Below are 19,675 nucleotides of genomic sequence, written 5' to 3' on the forward strand. Positions count from 1 at the left end.
TATTATTAGAAACATAAACAATAAAAGCGTAGTCAGAGGTCAAACATTGGTCGGAAACTCACTTAACTCTAATTACCTCAACAACAAGATACAATTTTTCAAACCGGAGTGAAAATCATCCAAAATCAAAGGAGACTTTTATGTCATTCTTGATTGTAAAGAACTTATCACTTTTGGTGGTTGTGCGCTGAACGTGGACACCTCAGGTCAATTTCAGAAAATGATGAATATCGTCATTTTTTTGCCATCAGCGAGACTCGCGGCATGCAGTATCAAATACTACGTGTGACTTAAAGGCATTAAATGTATTTCAAAACAGTACAGTGATGTTTGATGTGGGTTCCAAGGCCATGTATGACAAAGAGTTGATACATATCAATCGCAACTTATTTACGATTGATATCAATCACAACCATGTACATAAGAGATAGGAGATTGCAAACTTGCGATTGATTGGAGGACTTGCGATTGATTTAGATCAATCGCATCTATTTGTAAGATGGGGCCCAGAAGGATGATGTCTAGTACAGAGATCGCATTTGGATTTTAACAAGGGACTTGTCCAGTATGTTACGATGAAGTAGAGGTGATTGAAGAAAGAACATGAAAGCTTAAAGTCCATCCATGTGATCAGTCCGTTCGGTCAACATAGTAGAGGCGCTCGAGCGCCATGATCACGATGTCTATATTAATGTCCTGAAGCCGTTTAAAAATAGAATCTCTTGCCAAGCTTTAATCCTGTATTTCAAATTTGTAATACATTTATATTTCGGTAATTTGATAATACTGCATTGACAACATGAAATATCAGAGTCAGATTGTATTGTACGGTCATTTCATCCTGTAATTAAATTTACGAATGAAATGTTCATTATAATCTAAGTCGCGCGATAACAACAGAATGCCAGTCTCTTAAATCAGTCTCCCAATTGAATGTTTGTACGTCTGAGCAAAACCGCATCTTAAGTCATATACCGTTAGGCTGTAAGGTGTAACATTTTCATCACTCGGCAAGTCCGGTCGCTGCCATCAGTTCGTCTGTTCGGAGTATTTACTTCCGTTTTCGCTAGGGAATATTTGATGTTTAGTCAATATTGTAGGGTGGGCCAAGACAAATCTTATCCAGACAATGGTAACATTTTGAGTCTAAATTTGCAATTTCTCAAATTATGGAGTATTTTCTAATTACTTCGTAAAATCTCATATCCACATGATATTGGTAAAAAACGTCCCAAAACATTATATTTTTTTAAAAACTAAAATTGTTTAAATTGAAAAAGTTTGAAAACGTAAATGCCAGTCTTAAGTCTTTGGTATAGGTGAGGAATTCGTTTACATGGTTACAACTCAAAATTAATCATTGATTTCAGGCAACCTGAGTACAATCACAATACAATCAAAGCCATGTTTCGGCTTTTTACTGTTTAAGTTGCAGTTTAACTGAGATATACCATGTTTACATTTCATTTCAGCTACAAAATTTGTGACCGTGAATTTCATTGGTATCGCCATCTGTAGCATATTCTTAGCCTAATATATGAACCTAACATAGCAACATGAATGGGCGTTAACAGCACCCTGAGGCGAAAGATGACATGGACGATCGAAAATAGCTTACATATTAGAACTCGGCATAGATTTCTAAAGAGATTGGTAAAACACAATGACTTTATTTTAAGGAGAATGTTTCATGGATTATAAACTGCATATGGGGGATACTAAAACTGACACATATAAAATGGACAATTTTTGTTAAATGAAGGGCCCCGGCAAAATGGCCAAGCCTTAACAGTTTCTGGCTTAAAATACGCTTTTCAAACGTTTAAGCGTTTCAGGGTCAATTTTTAAACTTTTAATTACATTTGACATCCCGGACAATTCTAGAGGCTGAAAGACTTTTTGACGCTAAATAGGACAACAATCTTAAATGAACGTAATTTTTAAACGATATTTCATGAATGTCTTAGGCTTGATCGGAACGTTGGCGTTTCGTTGTTGCGGAAAGAATGGCGACGCTTCTTGCTACAACATATTATTCTGATGAATGCTCTCCTATATTCTTTGTTAAAGCACGTGTATATACAAGGGTTAAACGCCGAGGACACGTAACCCAGCCACGTAAAGGCGATGAAGAGTTCGTCAGGTATCTGGCAAGTTGTGCAGAAACCATTGGCGAGATGCATGACAAAGAAAGGCAGCCAGAGAATTATAAAACACGCGAAGACTACCACAAGAGTCTTGGCCGCCCTCTTTTCACGTTTGTTCGATAGCATTTTCTGCCGCGTATCCGGAACGGCTTCCACCACGGTGCTTCCGTACCCAAGTTTTTGTCCTGACTTACGATTCATATGGAAGCTGATTCGAAGCGGACGTCTGCGATAGTCGTTCCCCGGCGAAGGGGGCGCTCCATTACCCTGCACCGTAAGGTACGTCTTGTCCGGTGATGGCGGTGGTGGTGGAGTGGAAGATCGTGATCGTGAGACACACTCGCGCGTCGGTGACGGCTGTGGTGGCGGCGTCTGTCCCACAGAACGTTGTGCCGCTAAACCTTTGCGTCTGCGTAATTTGCGCACAGCGCGAACGTCCACAACGATCATCACCGCCAAAGGCACATAGAAGGAACCCATCGAGGAATAGATGATGAATGTCTTATCGAAGAAACCGCAAGCCTGGCCATCCTCGCTTAATGTCTTCTCAGGGTTGATGAATCCCTGGATGAATAGAGGTGCACAGATTGCTATGGATACCACCCAGACGGGGATGATGGTGCCCAAGATTCGCTTCTGGGAGTTGACGCGCTCACGGGAGTACATCAACGGGAAGGTAACGGCAAGGTAACGGTTGACTGCGATGGCGCAGAGGTGGAGAATGGAAGCCGTACATAGAAGAACATCGAGAGATAGGTGTGTGACACAGAGAGCAAGGCCGAATCCCCAACCTCCTCGAACCTGAAAATTACAAAGAGAAAGACAAGAAAGGGACAATTAGAATATGTATATTACCTGTAAAATAGGTACTTCTTCAATAAAAGATGCTATTTAACGCTAGTTTTAAAGAGACAGGCTTTTCTTCCCCACAATTAGAATAATTTTATTTAGGTCTTTCATTTCCGTTTTAAAGTTGCGTTACATCACAACTTTCTAAGCAAGATGCACGCACGATCAGACTTAAAACGCGGTGTGATAAAAAAAAAAAACGATAAAAATTGAACTTTGAACACCTTGCGAAAGTCTATAATAAAGCATTTGAGCACAAAAATGTTAAGACGAAATCTTTATAGATACAAGTATTTATAACCTTTGTAAATTACGAAAACGATAGAGACATAACAAATAATAAGGAGCCTATTAACCTTGTGCTTTAAGTTTTAAAGAAAATTGCATTCTCTTGTTGGCTGGTAGCACAGCCTACAAACCTTCAACATACCCATCAACAATCAGTATCCTATTTTTACAACTAATGGAGTGATTATAAATCGTCATCACAAGCGCAAGTGGCGTATATAATGTCATGATTGATTTGGTGACACGTGTGCAAATAGACTAGGAGGAGACCACTGAGACGCTGATGTAGCTGAAGTTACAGACCATCGTACATGTATTCAATAGGTATGGTGGTCTTGAACAAACAACCAGTAAATGTCTTGTAAATCTTGCACAAACACCATGCTTGCGCAGTATATGATTTGGGGTTTTCAGAATGATGAATAAGAAGAAGATTGCGAAATGGTTTCAAAATCTTTATTGGCTTGCAATAATTCACATCTAATAATAGAAGTATGGGCGATAACAGTTAAGTAGGTCATGTTCTGCGTCTGTTGGGTACCATGTTACAGAATGATTCAGAATGGTTTTTGAATATAGATATGAGTTTTTATGATACACCATTTAATAAATTATCAAATTATTTCGTTGATATTGATTTAGGAACAGATTGTTAAAGTTTCTGTGGACTCGATCGAGAGGAATAAATTGTTGTCGGAACATTTTCAAAAAGTTACAGGAAGATGATGGACCGCGATTTAATTTGAGTAAGAGATTGGTGTATGATGTTCCAGGATGGATAGATGACTCTTCACGTATCCAAGTAGAACGTGGCAGACCAAGAAAACTACAAAAGTCTTTGGCTATATGAATGGAATAACAGAGACTTGAAAATGAAACCGATACGGAAAAGTTCATTCCATTTCAAGATATAGTTTCAGGTGACCAGACACATAGTCCTTCGTTAATCTATTCTGGTAGGTATTACTGACTCTAAGGCGACCCATCTCGGGCAGCGTACTTTCACAAGTCAACTCAGAGGTTCTCCAAACGCTCGTTCCCATGCCCAAAATGATGTTTCATTCCAGCATCGCGTACTTACATCATTCATGTGTCTGAGTATCAGATGTGAGCGGAAAGGGATGTACAGCACGCAAGGGATAAACTTCTGCTTACATGATAACACGTAGGTGGGACTGTGGGAATATTCCTGTCTGGACTTTTTTTTCGCATGGCTAACTTGTAAGGATCAGCTTATTTAGAATGTGGTCTAATCATCATGAACTAATCGTATATCTCACTCTCCGCTGTTGGTTCAGCTGCAAAGTCCTATGAAATTGAATGCATCGAATTGCATTGGGCAGGGCTCCCGGCAAGATTCATTCACTCCGCCACTTTAACTAATCTAACCAAGTTGAAAAATTAAGCAAACATCGAGAGAGGGAGGGATGGAAGGAGGGAAAGAGATCCGGTGGAGCGCATGGTCTAAAAGAAGACGCCGATGGAGTCATAGAACTTGAAGAAGCACCACCGCGGAAATGTTTAAAGGGCAGGGTATCAAACGCCATCTATATTCGTCCTTCACCACATTTTCGAAGCATATGGAAAACCTCAAGCTGGTGTATTTTACTCAATAAAATGACTTCCTGATGATCTCTTCATTCCCATGCCTTTGTTTTTTAAAAGAGCAGAGAGTCTGTTTTTCTCAAGCGATGATCTTCGTGTCACCTTGGAACGTCAGACATGATCTTAACATTCAATCTCAGGCTAGACGAAGCTTGGAGCGGTTTCCTTTGAAACCAAAACTTTGTATAGCTTTTTCTGTTTTCCCGCTTGCGAAAGATGAAGTTATATATTTATATGATAAACATTAAGAGACAGAGAGAGAGAGAGAGAGAGAGAGAGAAAGATGGAGAGAGCGACAGATGCAGACATAAAAACAAGAGACAATACATGAACAGAGACAGAGACCGACGGACATTACGGAAAGAGCGAGACAGATAAATAGACAAATAGGGGCAGAGAGAGAGAGAGAGAGAGTGAGAGAAAGAAAGAAAGACAGACACAAACACTCAAACACACACACACATACACGCGCGCACAGATAGTCAGACAGACGATGAGAAAAGAGACGGAGAGAGAGAGAGACAGACAGAGGTAGGCAGGCAGACGGACAAGGGACAAGACATGGACAGAGACAGTCGACCAGACAGACGATAAGAGAAAGAGGCAGGCAGACAGACAAGGGACAAGACATGGACAGAGACAGTCGACCAGACAGACGATAAGAGAAGGAGGCAGACAGAAAGACAAGGGACAAGACATACAGAGAGAGAGAGAGAGAGAGAGACCGACTTATAGTACGGAAAGAGCGAAAAAGATAAATAAACGGATGGAGGCAGAAAGAAAGATGGATTGGAAGACGGATGAGGGAGAGACAAAGAGTGTGTGCATTACTTACTAGGTATAGATCACTTATGTCTTTAATTTGAAAAGCAATTACGGAGAAGATGAAGAAAACTTCGTGATAGATCACTAATGTCTTTAATTTGAAAAACAATTACGGAGAAGATAAAGAAAACTTTGTCTTGAACAATAATTGAGAGGTAATTAATATATTTACAATAATGTGTAATTTAGAAATTAAGCCTTGCACATCATTGAACTAATAAGGCATGTCATGTAAATTAGCACTTGATTGAAAACAATTAATTAATCTAGACAGAATACAAGGAGCTATGTCGATTGTCATTTACGTTTTGTTTTCATGGCCATTCTATCAGAAACAACATCTCTTCAAACACGTTCATATCTACAGGAGATATACTATTATAGATAGATTGAAAGAATACCGCTCAAAATACACACACGCACCCATACACGCACACGCGCACACATACGCACAATCATACCCACACACACAAACACATATATTTATATATATGAATATACCTAAAATGTATATATATAATTATGTGAGGATGAGCACATTAATTATGAGCCATGAACATAAACGTTGGGGGAATATTCTCTGCGACTAGAGGATGAAAAAGAAAAAAACTCTTGCTATTTCTGGAAGCAGTTTAAATGCCCCGGTAATCTTGAGGTGTAAGTAATGTCAAATAAATCCGTTATTGAACTAAGAATGACGTCACGACATACCTGGATTCTATACACCATGTACTCAAATTGGCAACATATGGTCGGTTTGGCAGCAGTTTTAAAAAGCCAGAGCAGAAAACCAGGGTAGGGAATATTAAGACAATGCAATAATACTAATGACTATTTTCATCTATATCTTCCATCTATATGCCAACTCTTCATCCCATTTAAACGGGTAGAGAGGGAAGGAGAGAGAGAGAGAGAGAGAGAGAGAGAGAGAGGGAGAGAGAGAAAGAGGAAGTTAAAGAGAGGGAAAGAGAAAGAAAAGGAAGAGGAATAGAGAAATATATAGAGGGAGAGAGACAGAGACAGAGAGGGAGATAGAGAGAGAGAGAGAGAAGGAGAGCACACGAAGGGCGGTGGAAGGGAGAAGCAAACTTGTTCACCACAATTACCCAAGCGGTCGTCAAACAAAACACATAACCACTGCGTGCTGATGGATGACAAAGTAATTCCAAAAGTAAACCCGGGACGTATATAGGTGGGGTAACCGAGCAAGGCATTCGAGGTACGCAATACACTCTACCATCCATCTAAATCTATTATTTGAGCATTCACTGATGTTGTCCAGGGCGGTGATTGATTAGTTACAAGCATCTGGCCTGAGCTGTGCAAGTCAACATTACGATCGCCCTATAGAGCTGTCATTTCAACCAATCAGGGACCATCGTCAGCGTTGCTTCTTATCACGTGACATCAAACGAGATTGGGCGGAGTACACGTAAGGAATAGCGTGTGGTGGTAGAACGTAGTAACCAGCCATCATTCCCAAAACGAATATGTGTATTCAAAGAGTCATGTAAAAATATTGATCATTCAAGAGACAAACGTTCACTCTACATACAAATAGATTATTCTGTTAAAGATATGTTATGCTGGTCTTTTCCTTGCATAATTAACGTTCTTTTGCTAGAAGAAGACTAAAGGAAACAGAACAAAATATCGGGAAATAAATAAAAGAGAGAGTGAACGATTTATATAATTATATAGACAAATACATAAACAGAGAGAAAGAAAGAGAGAGGGGGAGGGAGAGAGGGTGGGATGTGGGAGGGAGGGGTGTAACCAGGGGCGTACGCAGGGGGGGGGGGGGGGGGGTTGGGGGTTCAAACCCCCCCCCCTTTGGTATTTTTATGTGTGTAAACCCCCCTAAAAAAAACTAAAACCCCCCCCTTTGTTTTTTTTTTTTTTTTTTTTTTAAATTAAAAAAAAAAAAAAAAAATTATGCCCACGGCTAACGTTAAGTGACCTTACCCCCCCCCCCCCCCCAAAAAAAGTCAAATTTTCAAATTTCGAGACCAAAAAAAAAAAGTGTCCGCTTACCCCCCCCCCCACTGAGCGACTTTTCGGCCGGCGCGATTTTCAAATTTTCGGGAGCAAAATATTTGGGCCAGATTTTAAAAACCCCCCTTGAAAAAGTCCTGCGTTCGCCCCTGGGTGTAACACATGTATACGAGTAGCGTATAAGTTGAGATTACTTAAATAGCTTAAATACGTTAATAATGTATTCTGACTGTCGAGAACTTTATAAGAAGAAGTTGAGTGGTTTATTAATAGTCACTTACATCACACTCAATACGCCATTCTCCCAATTCGCCCCTCCCTCACTTCAAACGCTCTTGCGTACACATCGATCCATGCTAGCAGGCAATATAGGCTTTCAGTATAAACGTCTGTAAGTAGAACGTTGGTATTGTATAATTTAGTTTGTAAAGTTAGGTGTCAAAATGTTTTCATCCTCTACCTCAAATGTAGTTGTGAGGAGGTCGGGAGGGCTATTATATTCCATGTGGATACTTCTGCCTGACATGTCTCTGGCAGAATCTTAATCTCAAGGATATTTTTTTATTTTTGTTTTTGTTGAGCTTGTGCTCGGACTTTCCTCACCTTTTTCAAAATTTTCCCCTTGAAATATTCTCCTCTTTCAAAAGGGATCAGTGACACCCATGCCCTCTAATATTTATGGAGACACACCCAAACGCATTGAGAGTATTACCTTACTGGAACAAGATAACAAAAAACTGATCCTTACACACCGGATAACGAACATGGAAAAACATTTGATAAATATTCCTTCCAATTATAAGGATCATCCACAAGAAATCCCATTCGCAATTCCCGCTAGGATATAAATACTAAAAAGGTTAAAAAATGTTCTGTATGTAAAGTTCTTAAGCTGTCACAAAGCCTCCAGGAGACAAGTTAGAATATACAATGCTTCTGCAAACCTATATTTTTGAACTTTCCTTATTTTCTAGATGCAATCCAGGTGTCATAAGTTTCCTGCAGAGATATTGGAACATTCAATTTTCCTGCCACACTTTTTACCAAAGGTCTCTATTACATGCGTTATTCTTTCTGCATATTAATATATTATAACTAGTATTTGCTTTCGAGTATTTTGTTTTTCTAGAAGCACGGTATCATGGAATAACTGAGATACTGGTATTATTGGTATGTCCGAATTGAAGGGACATTTCTCTATACTGTTGGAATCATTTGAAATGATTTGCGCCTAGTACTATACAATTATTAATATATTATACATTTTCACCACAAAAATAACATGCTGCAAACAGTTGATATTTGACACTACAATAATAAACAGTATTAAACTACAGTATTTCCATCGAACGTTCATAATGGCTCGGTTGCCTATCTTCTACAGAAAAAAAGCTTTAAAGGGCTATGAAAAGATAAATATTTTCATGAGATCATTTCGTCACATTATTTATTTGGGTACTCTAGTTAACAGATGAAATCAATAAAGTTGTGAGATCACGGAATCAGGTTAAAGTCCTGATCCATGTCACTCTTTTATGCCCTGTATTATGTATATACCTTCATAATATGTACTAAAAAATATGAATTCCAACCACTATACGACTTCTTAATGCTCGTGTTATCATATGTGGCATTCTGTCCATTATGACGTCAGAATTCGTCTCGAACGCTTTAACGCTCCGTCTTTACACACGACCCTCGTTTCCGCTGAAGGCATGACGATAGGGTAGTATACTTTAGCAGAAATGTCATGAAAACATATGTATGTTTATACAAAGCAGAGACGAGGTACAGGTCGAGACGGAATATTTGAGAATCCTCCTTTTTTTATGTTTGTGTCGCATATTTGATCTCTAACTCCTTGCCCTCATTTGTTTTTCGTTTTTCGCATGCAATAACTGCCCTCTTTTAACTCGTGAGGTATGATTGATTTCATACTATCTGAATTACTAGAGAATAGGAAAACTGTAGTATTATTGTAGAAGATAAATGAAGTGAGTCTAAGAAAAGAGAGATAGAGAGAGGGAGATGGAGAAATTGAAATATTTGGAAACAATAGAGGGAAATTAAGATTTTAAAAGGAAATGCAAATGATGAAGGATTGTGAACAAATATATAAACAGACAAAATGGTCGTTACAGTGAAAAAGCTGGGTAATGAAAAGAAGAAGAGAATTGGAGATGAAGCAAGACCCAAAGTATTCTATGCAAAGAATTATGATATGAATGAAAAGAAATAGATTGAGAAAGAAAGGAAGAAAGAAAGAAAGAGGGAAAGAGAGAGAGAGAGAGAGAGAGAAGGAAGATAAATAAGAGGATAAATAATTGCTATTTTATAAAAAATAAATATTACAGTATAAAGGAATTAATAGAAGGACAATGTAAAAGACAAGAAAATTTATGAAATACAGAAGGAACAATATATGATATGATGTTATTATATGAGATAATATTGAAAGAAAATAAAGGGGTTGAGGATATGTCTGAGTTTCTAAGATAAACACCTTCTCATGCCAATATTGCCTAGGAATGACTTACTGATATTAAATTTTCTCTTTTCCCGTAATAAAGAGGAAAGAGTAATATAAACGTGTAATAGAAAACAATAATCTTTCGCTCATGATTTCTTGCCGTGATGTTGCTTGAGGTACAATAAATTCGTGATACCCTACAGGCTTCTGCTAATGAAATCAAATAATATCATCACCGCACCGCTATTTTTCTTTCATATGAAACCAATAAAACGCCAATTTGTGTTGCCCTCCATATTTATCGGGACAATAAACAATAATGCTGGGATGTTGATACGTATATTGATGGCATGGTGCGCAGTAGACGTATAACATTAAGACTATAACCAACTATTCTACCTTTATAACTTGTGATTAAGTTATTATGGATTATTTCAATAACGATTAGAAAGTGGTGTTTGAAACATTAGCGGATCCAAGGGAATCGGGGGCACGTATGATCCCGAGACAAAGATCAATCTGGCATTACTAAAGTACACATTAAGTACATAAAAATGTGCCCCTACTTACATCTGAAAGCGTGTCGCCACCTAAGCAATACCTTCCCTTTTCTAATCACATTTACCTATGAAACTAAATCCTCCATGCTAAAAGTTAACCCAGGCTCACTATAAGTATCGGTAACAGCCCTACCAGGTTTTGTCGACCTTCGATACGCCCTAGAGAATATTTAGTGGTTTTAGTACCTAACTTTTCGTCGGCCAACATCAGTTGTATCGGCTATTCTAATTCCAATCAAGAATCGATAGGTACTGTCGAATTAAACATTCAGGGGAACAGAGACTTCCTTTCCAGTGTTAATAATTGATCAGCATAGCCAGTGGCTTTAATCTCAATCGCTTTTATTAGTTTAACGTGTCTTTCATTGTAAACTCTTTGCAAAGCCTGCTAAAAAGTAGAGACGATATAAAACGTCTCCACTTTCTTTCTTTCCCAAAGCCGGTTTGGCTTCTTTTCTGGGTCAACCTACATGCTAGAGGTACGAGTCTAAACTTTCATCTGAAAATCCTTGCACACAATTCTTTTTTTTTGTTGAATACTTAGAATATTGGCAATCTTCGTGAAAACTGACGGTGATCATCGTGTTAAAAGAGGAAAACTTCAATTTGGAACGCTTAATATACGTTTCTAAGCGTATCTATTGTTGAAAATGCTCCACTCTGTTGCTTTTCACACACGTTGGGTTGAGTCCGTGTTCCCTTTTGTTGGGGGGGGGGGGGAGTTGTGCCTATATCCCTAGTATTTAATAAGAAGTATATTCGATTAAATTTTCTTCCTGCTATCTACTGAGAGCCAGAAGGTCGTAGCTCGTTACCATTTGGGCTTTCAGCAGACGATCTATCTATGTCATAGTGAAGGCTGATGCATTCACAGGCAGGCATTACTGAACACCTCTTCATTTTACGACTTTAGAGTTTGGAAGTGGAAACAGGAATCGAATTCTGAAACACTAACCGTCTTGACTTTCCAAGTCATCGATATTGGGACCATTGAGGGACAGGTGTACGAGCAATCCGAGTCGAATCTCTTTCTTTTCTTTCTCACATTCTCTCCGCCTCTGTCTCTCTGTCAGTCCCTTTCTGTCTACTTTTCTCTCCCTCTCTCTCTCTCTCTCTCTCTCTCTCTCTCTATCTATCTCCCTCTTACTCACTCATTTCTCTTTCGCTGTCTGCCTGTCTGTTTCTTTCTTTTTCTCTCTCTCTTGCTGCGCCTCATCCATTATCTCGTTCTGTTCCTACTTCTATATGTTCCAAAGTATACCTATGATCAATATATGTCTATGTCTCTGTTTCTCCTCCTTTCGCTGTCTTTAAATACTCTCTTTTCTCCCTCTCTCTCTCTCTCTCTCTCTCTCTCTCTCTCTCTCTCTCATTCCTTCTCTCATTATTTTTCTAAAATAATTGCTCTCGCATTACTGGCTCTCTAATCTCATTTACACCTTATGATTGTTAATTGTTAAGTCCCGCGAGTCATTCAACAGATTAAATTAATCCTTTCGTTTTAAGATTGTTTCTGCTTATTAATGTAGTAGAAAGTCCGACATTGTGAGCTTGGTAATAATCATCCTGTATGAAAAACATGGTCTAAAATATTCCCTATCATTTTACACGACCTTAAGAAATATGACTTTTAACGAATAATAATTTGATCAACGAGGACTTATCATTAATGTTACGCTACATGGAGCAACATACGCTACATAAAGCGACGGGATGGATCCATAAAAAAAAGAAAAAAAGAATAATTCCAACCTCAGATTTTATTGTATGCAGCCAGAAAATGGTCTGCTGGTATCCAAAACGGTATAATTCATTACGATATATGTTTTAATGTTGATATTTTTCTTCTAGTCACAATATATAACAGTAATGACTACTTTGCTCCATGGAGCATAAATGATAGTTCCACATAAACCCTGCCATTTTAGCCATCTCTCGTGTTTACGGCATTCGAAAGGGCGGGGTATTATTTCTGAAAGCTGCTCAACTAAGCAGTGGAAATACCAACGAGACGGAAGGGTACAAAAACAAACAAATAAGGAAAAAATATAGATTTTTAATCCCACATGCTCTAAAAAAAAAAGAGACCGGTTTGAGAACGCTCATGACATTTGCGGGCTAAATGAGCCGTGGGTTGTTTGCTTGCAGTCAGAAATCTTGGCCCAAATCCTCCAGTCAAAATATCCTCAATCCCATTCGCATCCAAATCCACTTATCATGTCTGGACTTATTTTTTTCTCTCTCCCTTCATCCTTCCTTCCTTCCTTCTTATCTTTCTTTCCTGCTTTTCGAGGTCACGGGGTGCACTATGCCATAATAGTGAAGGACATATTGGTTGGTGGAATCCCATAAAACAAAAATAGCGCCACTTACTTGAGGCCGATTGAGGAGGCGCGATAGCTCAGTCGGTAGAGCAGTGGTCTCGTAATCCGGTGACCCGGGTTCGAAACCAAGGCGATGCGCTAATGCCCTTTGGTAAGGCATTAATTCTCATTACCAGGTCCCTCGGAGAGGACCTAAAGCCGTCGGCCGTCTGGTTGCTTACTTACAAGCATTAATGCTTTCTTAGCAGTCAGGTAAAATAACCACCACCATTCCAATGTTGAGGTTTCTTATTTGCTTTGTCCACCAAAAATAGGGAAAGATGGTTTTGTATTACGGTGTTGATATGAAACAGAGCAAAAGGGGACAGAAATCGAATGAAAGAGAAATAGGGAGGGAGGGAGAGAAATAGAGAGAGAGAGAGAGAGAGAGAGAGAGATCACGCAAGAAATAGAATGATGGAAAGATTGGACAGATTAATGATGATATTTCGGCAGTGTTCTTAAACTTCTTATGTGTGTCAGCAGGAAAATTCCCACTAGGTTCCCACTTACTGCACCTGAGTCGAGAGTGGCAAACGTAGATCCATTTCCTGCCAAACCAGGTTAATGCATTGGTAGGGACATGGAGTCCGGTGGCTCAACCTACTAAACCACAACACTTCCACAATTGGATTTGGTTATTGTCAGACTGTCAGTCGTAAAATCAAAGTTCTTAGCCATGATGGTTGAACGAAATTTTGATGCGTTCATCCTTGTAGAAGTTCATTTTAATCAAAATAGGTTTCACTGTTGATTCCTACATCTCGGAAAAGCAAACTCTAACGAACTGCAAGGTGGAAATATAGGGCACTGATTTGGTTACCCTAGAATGTTTCCCAATCTGATTCGATCAAATCACATCGTGTGACTAATGTCATATATAAACCATATACCGTGAAATTAGGACCAGAACGGAAAGCTCCAAATGTGTCTGGACTTGCACATCGAGAAATTGGCTTTCTGGAGAATGATTGCACGCCCTTTGCACGTCATGTCTGCAACAAACTTTGATGAATCGTTTATTATCTAGCAATCAGGGTAGATGCAAGCCGTTCTTTGATTGGCGTGTCTGACAAAATGTGACAAGTTAGCTAAAAAAAGGGCAAACAAGCAAACTAGAGAGAGAGAGAGAGAGAGAGAGAGAGGATTGAAAGAGAGAAATGAAAGGGGAAAAAAGAGCCTCAGCATTTCATATTTACAAACACTGGTTATTTCAAATTTGTCGACAGACAGAGGGATGTTTGATTCCCCCACGCTTTCCTTTAGTGACGCCCTGATGTGAAATTCCATGCTTTCAGCACATGGGAAGGGAATGAGTGATAGCTGGAAGTGTATACTAGAAAGCTAGACAGATGGATACAATAAAATACAGCGTGGTAGTTGATGTATTATCATAATTCACGCTTTATCCAAGATGAATTTGAGACTACGAAAACGAGATCCCTCCATCAGGAACAAGCACCGTATCACATATTTAAGGTCAAAAGGCACTTTGACAGATATAGAAGCCTGGGTAATGGGACGATTCAGCCATAAAAAATAATCATAAAATGTATCGCCGTGACGCCAACATGAGACATGAAACATATCAGGAAAGCATGAATCGATTTGAAAAAAACAAATAACTTTTATGCACGTCCTTGCAACGAAATGTTATTTGTAAAAATTTGAGAAATGAAGACGATGACATACGCCCTGACCTTTATTTGTTTTGGTTTCCCAAAAAATATTACAACTTGCATAGATGACAATTATTGACGCATATTTTCATATTGCTGCCCGCAAAGACAGTACTTGCAGCAAAATGAAAATATAACATCTTGATTTAGGGTCAGTACCTGGCAATGGCGTACCCAAACAACTTTTTGCACGATATTGCACGTCATGGTCCTCAAGAACATTTTGAAGTGTTTTACTTATTGTAGTATTAGAACAAGTATAGGTATTAGTATAAGTATATTAAAGTATAAGTATAAGTATAAGTATAAGTATAAGTATAAGTATTAGTATAAGTATAAGTATATTAAAGTATAAGTAAAGTATAAGTATTAGTATAAGAAAAGTATAGTATAAGTATAAGTATAAGTATGGGTAAAAGTAAAAGTAAAAGTAAAAGTAAAAATGAAAGTATAAGTATAAGTATGATTAATAGTGTAAGCATAAGTTTCATAAGCATAGGTATAAGTACAAGTATAGGCATAGTTATAAGAGTTGGTATATACTGGTGCTACACTATACGCTAGTGTCTTAGAATCAAACCCTACTTAAATACATGACGTTGTACAAGGCGAGAACATGAGGGGTGAACAAGTCATTCTTAATCGATGTTTTGATGGCATCCAAGCGTGTTTAATGCATTGCACCGGGGGCGAATGCAACGTCATTATAAGTGGGCCAAATAGAATGTTTTATTTTCCGCTCAAGAAAATATCTAACCACGCTGCATGCGCTAATGTTAGACTGGTTCTTTTGAGTCCTTTGCGTTACCGAAAGAGTCCGGATGCTGGGGGTCGGTAGTAAGATTTAGAAGGGCGTTAACTTTTATTGATTCAGATATAATTACTGCCAGTGGCGTACCTGGGGTACTCCGTCAGGGGGGGCAAGCGACCGAAACAAACAAAAAAGGCGGTGCTAATTTTCACTTCTGGCGAGCGAGCGAGCGAGCGAGCAAAAAAAAATCTTTAAGTAACGTTTGGTATATAAACTGGTATTGTTGCAAGTTGGGGGTGGGAACATTCACTTGTTAGCGACGTTAATTTCATTTTTTTGCAAACTAGTGTAGCGAGCAAGAAAAAAAATCACTTCTTTTTTAATAATTGCCACTTAAACTTGGTTCAATTGTCCCATGCAGGGCGCGGGAACAATATTGTGTTTAGGGTGATTTTATACCCATTTTAGCTAGCGAGCGAAAATACATCTTTCTCTCAATGAATTGCTATATAAAATTTGTTTCATTGTTGCAGGTAGGGGGCGGGCACAATCGTGTTTAAGGCAATGTCAATCCCATTTTGGCGGGCAGGCAACCCCCTACATTTCTCTTTTTAATGATATTGTAGCAGGTTAGTGGTGGGCACATAATTCCACGAGCTAGCGAGCGTAGCGAGCGAAAAAAAAAATCACTTTTCTTTTATAGGGAAAATATGGTACATAAAACTTGGGTTCATTGTTCCATGTCAGGGACGTGATTATTAAAAGCGGTGTTAATTCTATTTTGGCGAGCGAGCGTAGCGAGCGAGCAAAAAAAAAATCACTTCTCTTTATAGGGAAAATATGGTATATAAACTTGGTTTAATTGTTCCATGTCAGGGACGTGATTATTAGAAGCGGTGTTATTTTTATTTTGGCGAGCGAGCGTAGCGAGCGAGCAAAATTTTTGTAATGATAATTGGTTCATAAATTTCAGATTTTTTTGTTGCAGGGCAGGGCTTACACAATCATGTCTAAGGTGATGTTAATTCCGTTTTGGCGAGCACGAGCACACCAAAACTTCTTTGAATAACGTTTCGTTCATAATTATTAACTGGTTGTTGCAGGTTTGGGCGGGCACGTTAGCGGTGTCAATTCCATTTTGGCGAGCGAGCATAGCGAGCAAGCAAAAAAAAAAAATTCTCTTTTAATAGAAATTAATAAATAAACTTGTTTTTATTGGTGCAGGTCAGGATGGACGCAATCGCGTTTAACGCGATTCAATTCCTTTTTGGCGAGAGGGCGAAAAAACTCTTCCATTTTTAATGATATTGTTGCAGGTCAAGGGTGGGCACAATTGTTTCCAAAGCAATGTCTATTCATTTTATTCGCGAGCGAGTGTAGCGAGCGAGAAAAATGAATTAGTCTCTTTTAGTAACATTTGGTACATATATTGTGTGTTATTGTTGCCATGGTTGCAGGTCGGGGCCCGTCGGGGCAGGCACAATTGTATTCTAGGCAATACTAATCCTTTTCTTTTTTCAGGGGGACGAGGAAGTGAAAACATTTAATACAAAATAGGCTAGCAAGCAGTTCGCGCCAGCGAAGAGTTTCAAATTTGTTATATCACTTATATTTTCCTATTTTCATTTGTTTTAATTTTTCAGGGCCGTATGCGGAATATTTTTCTGATGGGAGAAGGGGGAAAGATGCGTTAAAAGTTTTCGAAGAATCTCAAACGCAAAAGGAGTGAAGGGAGTTCGAGCGACCGAACTGGTCATGAGGGTACTTTTGCATTTTCAAAAGTAGAATTGAAGGATTTGGTATAGGCCTACACTACATTTTCAGGAAAAAAACTGTACGATTTCAAAATATCTGGGGTCAACTGCCCCCCCCCCCCCCCTGGTGCTTACGGCCATGTTCTTTATTTTTTTTCCTGAAAATGTAGTGTAGGCCTATACCAAATCCTTCAATTCTACTTTTGAAAATGCAAAAGTACCCTCATGACCAGTTCGGTCGCTCGAACTCCCTTCACTCCTTTTGCTTTTGAGATTCTTCGAAAACTTTTAACGCATCTTTCCCCCTTCCCCCATCAGAAAAATATTCCGCATACGGCCCTGAAAAATTAAAACAAATGAAAATAGGAAAATATAAGTGATATAACAAATTTGAAACTCTTCGCTGGCGCGAACTGCTTGCTAGCCTATTTTGTATTAAATGTTTTCACTTCCTCGTCCCCCTGAAATTCCTTTCCTTTTCTTTTCCCTTTTTCTTCCTTTTCTCTTCTTCTTCCTTTTTTCTTTCCTTTTTTTCCTTTTTTCTCTTTCTTTCCTTTTTTCTTTCCTTTTCCTTTTTTCTTTTTCTTTCCTTTCCCTTTCTTTTCTTTTCTTTCCCCTTTTTCTTTTTTTCCCCTGGAGCCCGTCAGGGGGGGCACTCTGCCCCCCCTGCCCCCCCCATAGGTACGCCAGTGATTACTGCCCTTTTGGCTCTCAGCAGACGTTTATGATGTTTGACAGGCCTAATAGCCCGGCATCGATAAAAATGACATCACGGCTCTCTCTCCAGGGGGTCTGAAATCGGAAGCTAAATTTATCTGGAGGCCACGTGGATGTCTCCCCTTGAAATCATGATGTGATAGTGTGTTCACATATTTCAGAGTATATTTCATACCCCAGTCATATTGTCAAACCGACCACTATGCGACGGATTCTGTAGGTCTACCATGTTTTCCCCCATGTATTGGTTTTTGAGTCGCTATTGATGCTGTGACAGGAGTATTGCATTTTAATGTTTGTATAAATGTTGAGCATGTACCTTTCTTGCAAAAGATTTTCTGCGGCGAAGGACACATTTGATTTTAGAACCATACTGCAATTAAAATCTTGTGCCAGGACATTTGGTTCGGCAACAACAGCTCTGGGCTTTATTCGTGAAAAATACAGTTTTGGATTTAGGATTGCAGTTGGGTTTCAAAGTTAAGGTTATTGTACAGTTTGATCCAGAGTTGAATTTAGTATTCGGTTGGTGTAGGATATTGACGCAGCATTGACGCATGAGCATGCGTCGTACAACCAATGTCTAGGCACAGACGCAACTTCTATAGGGAGCTTAAGCGCGAGGTTCGGATTGGTTCGAAAAACGACGATCATGATGGAACGTTGTCATTGCAATTATATCAAAAACGTTCTTTATGATGTTGGCGGATATTCGGTTAAAAAAGTATTTTGATTATAATTTCTTTTGGACCAACAAACCCTCTGTCTAGAGTACATTCAATCTATCGCTGACATTATAACTTCAACAGCTCTATATCAACCTTCAGTTGTCACGGCGTGTTTGAGCAATCAATGTTTGTTTGATATTAAAGTGGAGAGTTTGAGTCGAGAGATCATGATGAGAGCTAGCAGACGACACTATTACCTCACATCTTCCCGCCTAAATACATTCCATGATGGTTAATTATAAATCAACACGTAGAGAACAGCATGAGTTTCATGTCATCCAAACAAAAGTATCCATCAATAAGGTCATTCCCTATTCTCGTCAATCGAACACGACAAAAAAGTACGAGGGTGAAAGGGAGGGAGAAGGATAGAGGGATATAGAAGTGAGAGGTCATATAGATAGATCGAAAGAGAGAGAGAGAGGGGGGGGGGGAGAGACGGACATACGGAGAGGAATACAAAAAAGGAAGTGTCGAAACAAACAAAAGCAGTAAAAAAGACATCTCTTATATTGTCTGAAATACATGTTGAAACTAGGATCCAAATTCGAGTTCATTTGTTACAACTCAGCATTTTGATTCATGAATTATCCATGTCATTCTTCTAATGCTTTCATTTTAGAGAGATCGAATAATCTATTTGGGTACCACCTTCGGTTATATTTGTTGCTATTTATTCCAATATGGCAAACGAGGAAAAACAATCTCTACAAAACGTTGGCCATCAATATGGCCAACTATGCATCCATTAAATATAAATCCCCTAAATTGTATCAAATGTTAATGGCATTGGCATTAATATGAATTTAATGAATTTTCAATGAGAAAAGACCTTGATCCTCAAACATTGTCGATGAGAAGACTTCCTTGCCAATTAACTTGGATTTTTCCGAGTTATTTACCAAGATGCAGAGTGCAGAGGAACCCCAATATTTGGAATTCAA

General features: G+C 38.8%; 1 protein-coding gene across 1 annotated transcript in view; it reads right to left on the minus strand.

Annotated features, from left to right (window-relative positions):
- Positions 1-600: 600 nt before the first annotated feature.
- Positions 601-19,675, minus strand: part of LOC100888305 (D(2) dopamine receptor B-like) — an 86,649-nt gene continuing 67,574 nt past the window's right edge. Inside the window, exon 3 of the mRNA XM_030986078.1 lies at positions 601-2,948. Within this exon, the coding sequence (XP_030841938.1) occupies positions 1,953-2,948 (996 nt within the window). The 3' untranslated portion in view covers positions 601-1,952. The remainder of the gene's footprint in view (positions 2,949-19,675) is intronic.

The sequence above is a fragment of the Strongylocentrotus purpuratus genome, unplaced genomic scaffold, assembly GCF_000002235.5.
Source record: "Strongylocentrotus purpuratus isolate Spur 01 unplaced genomic scaffold, Spur_5.0 spur5_scaffold_15, whole genome shotgun sequence".
Classification (NCBI taxonomy): domain Eukaryota; kingdom Metazoa; phylum Echinodermata; class Echinoidea; order Camarodonta; family Strongylocentrotidae; genus Strongylocentrotus; species Strongylocentrotus purpuratus.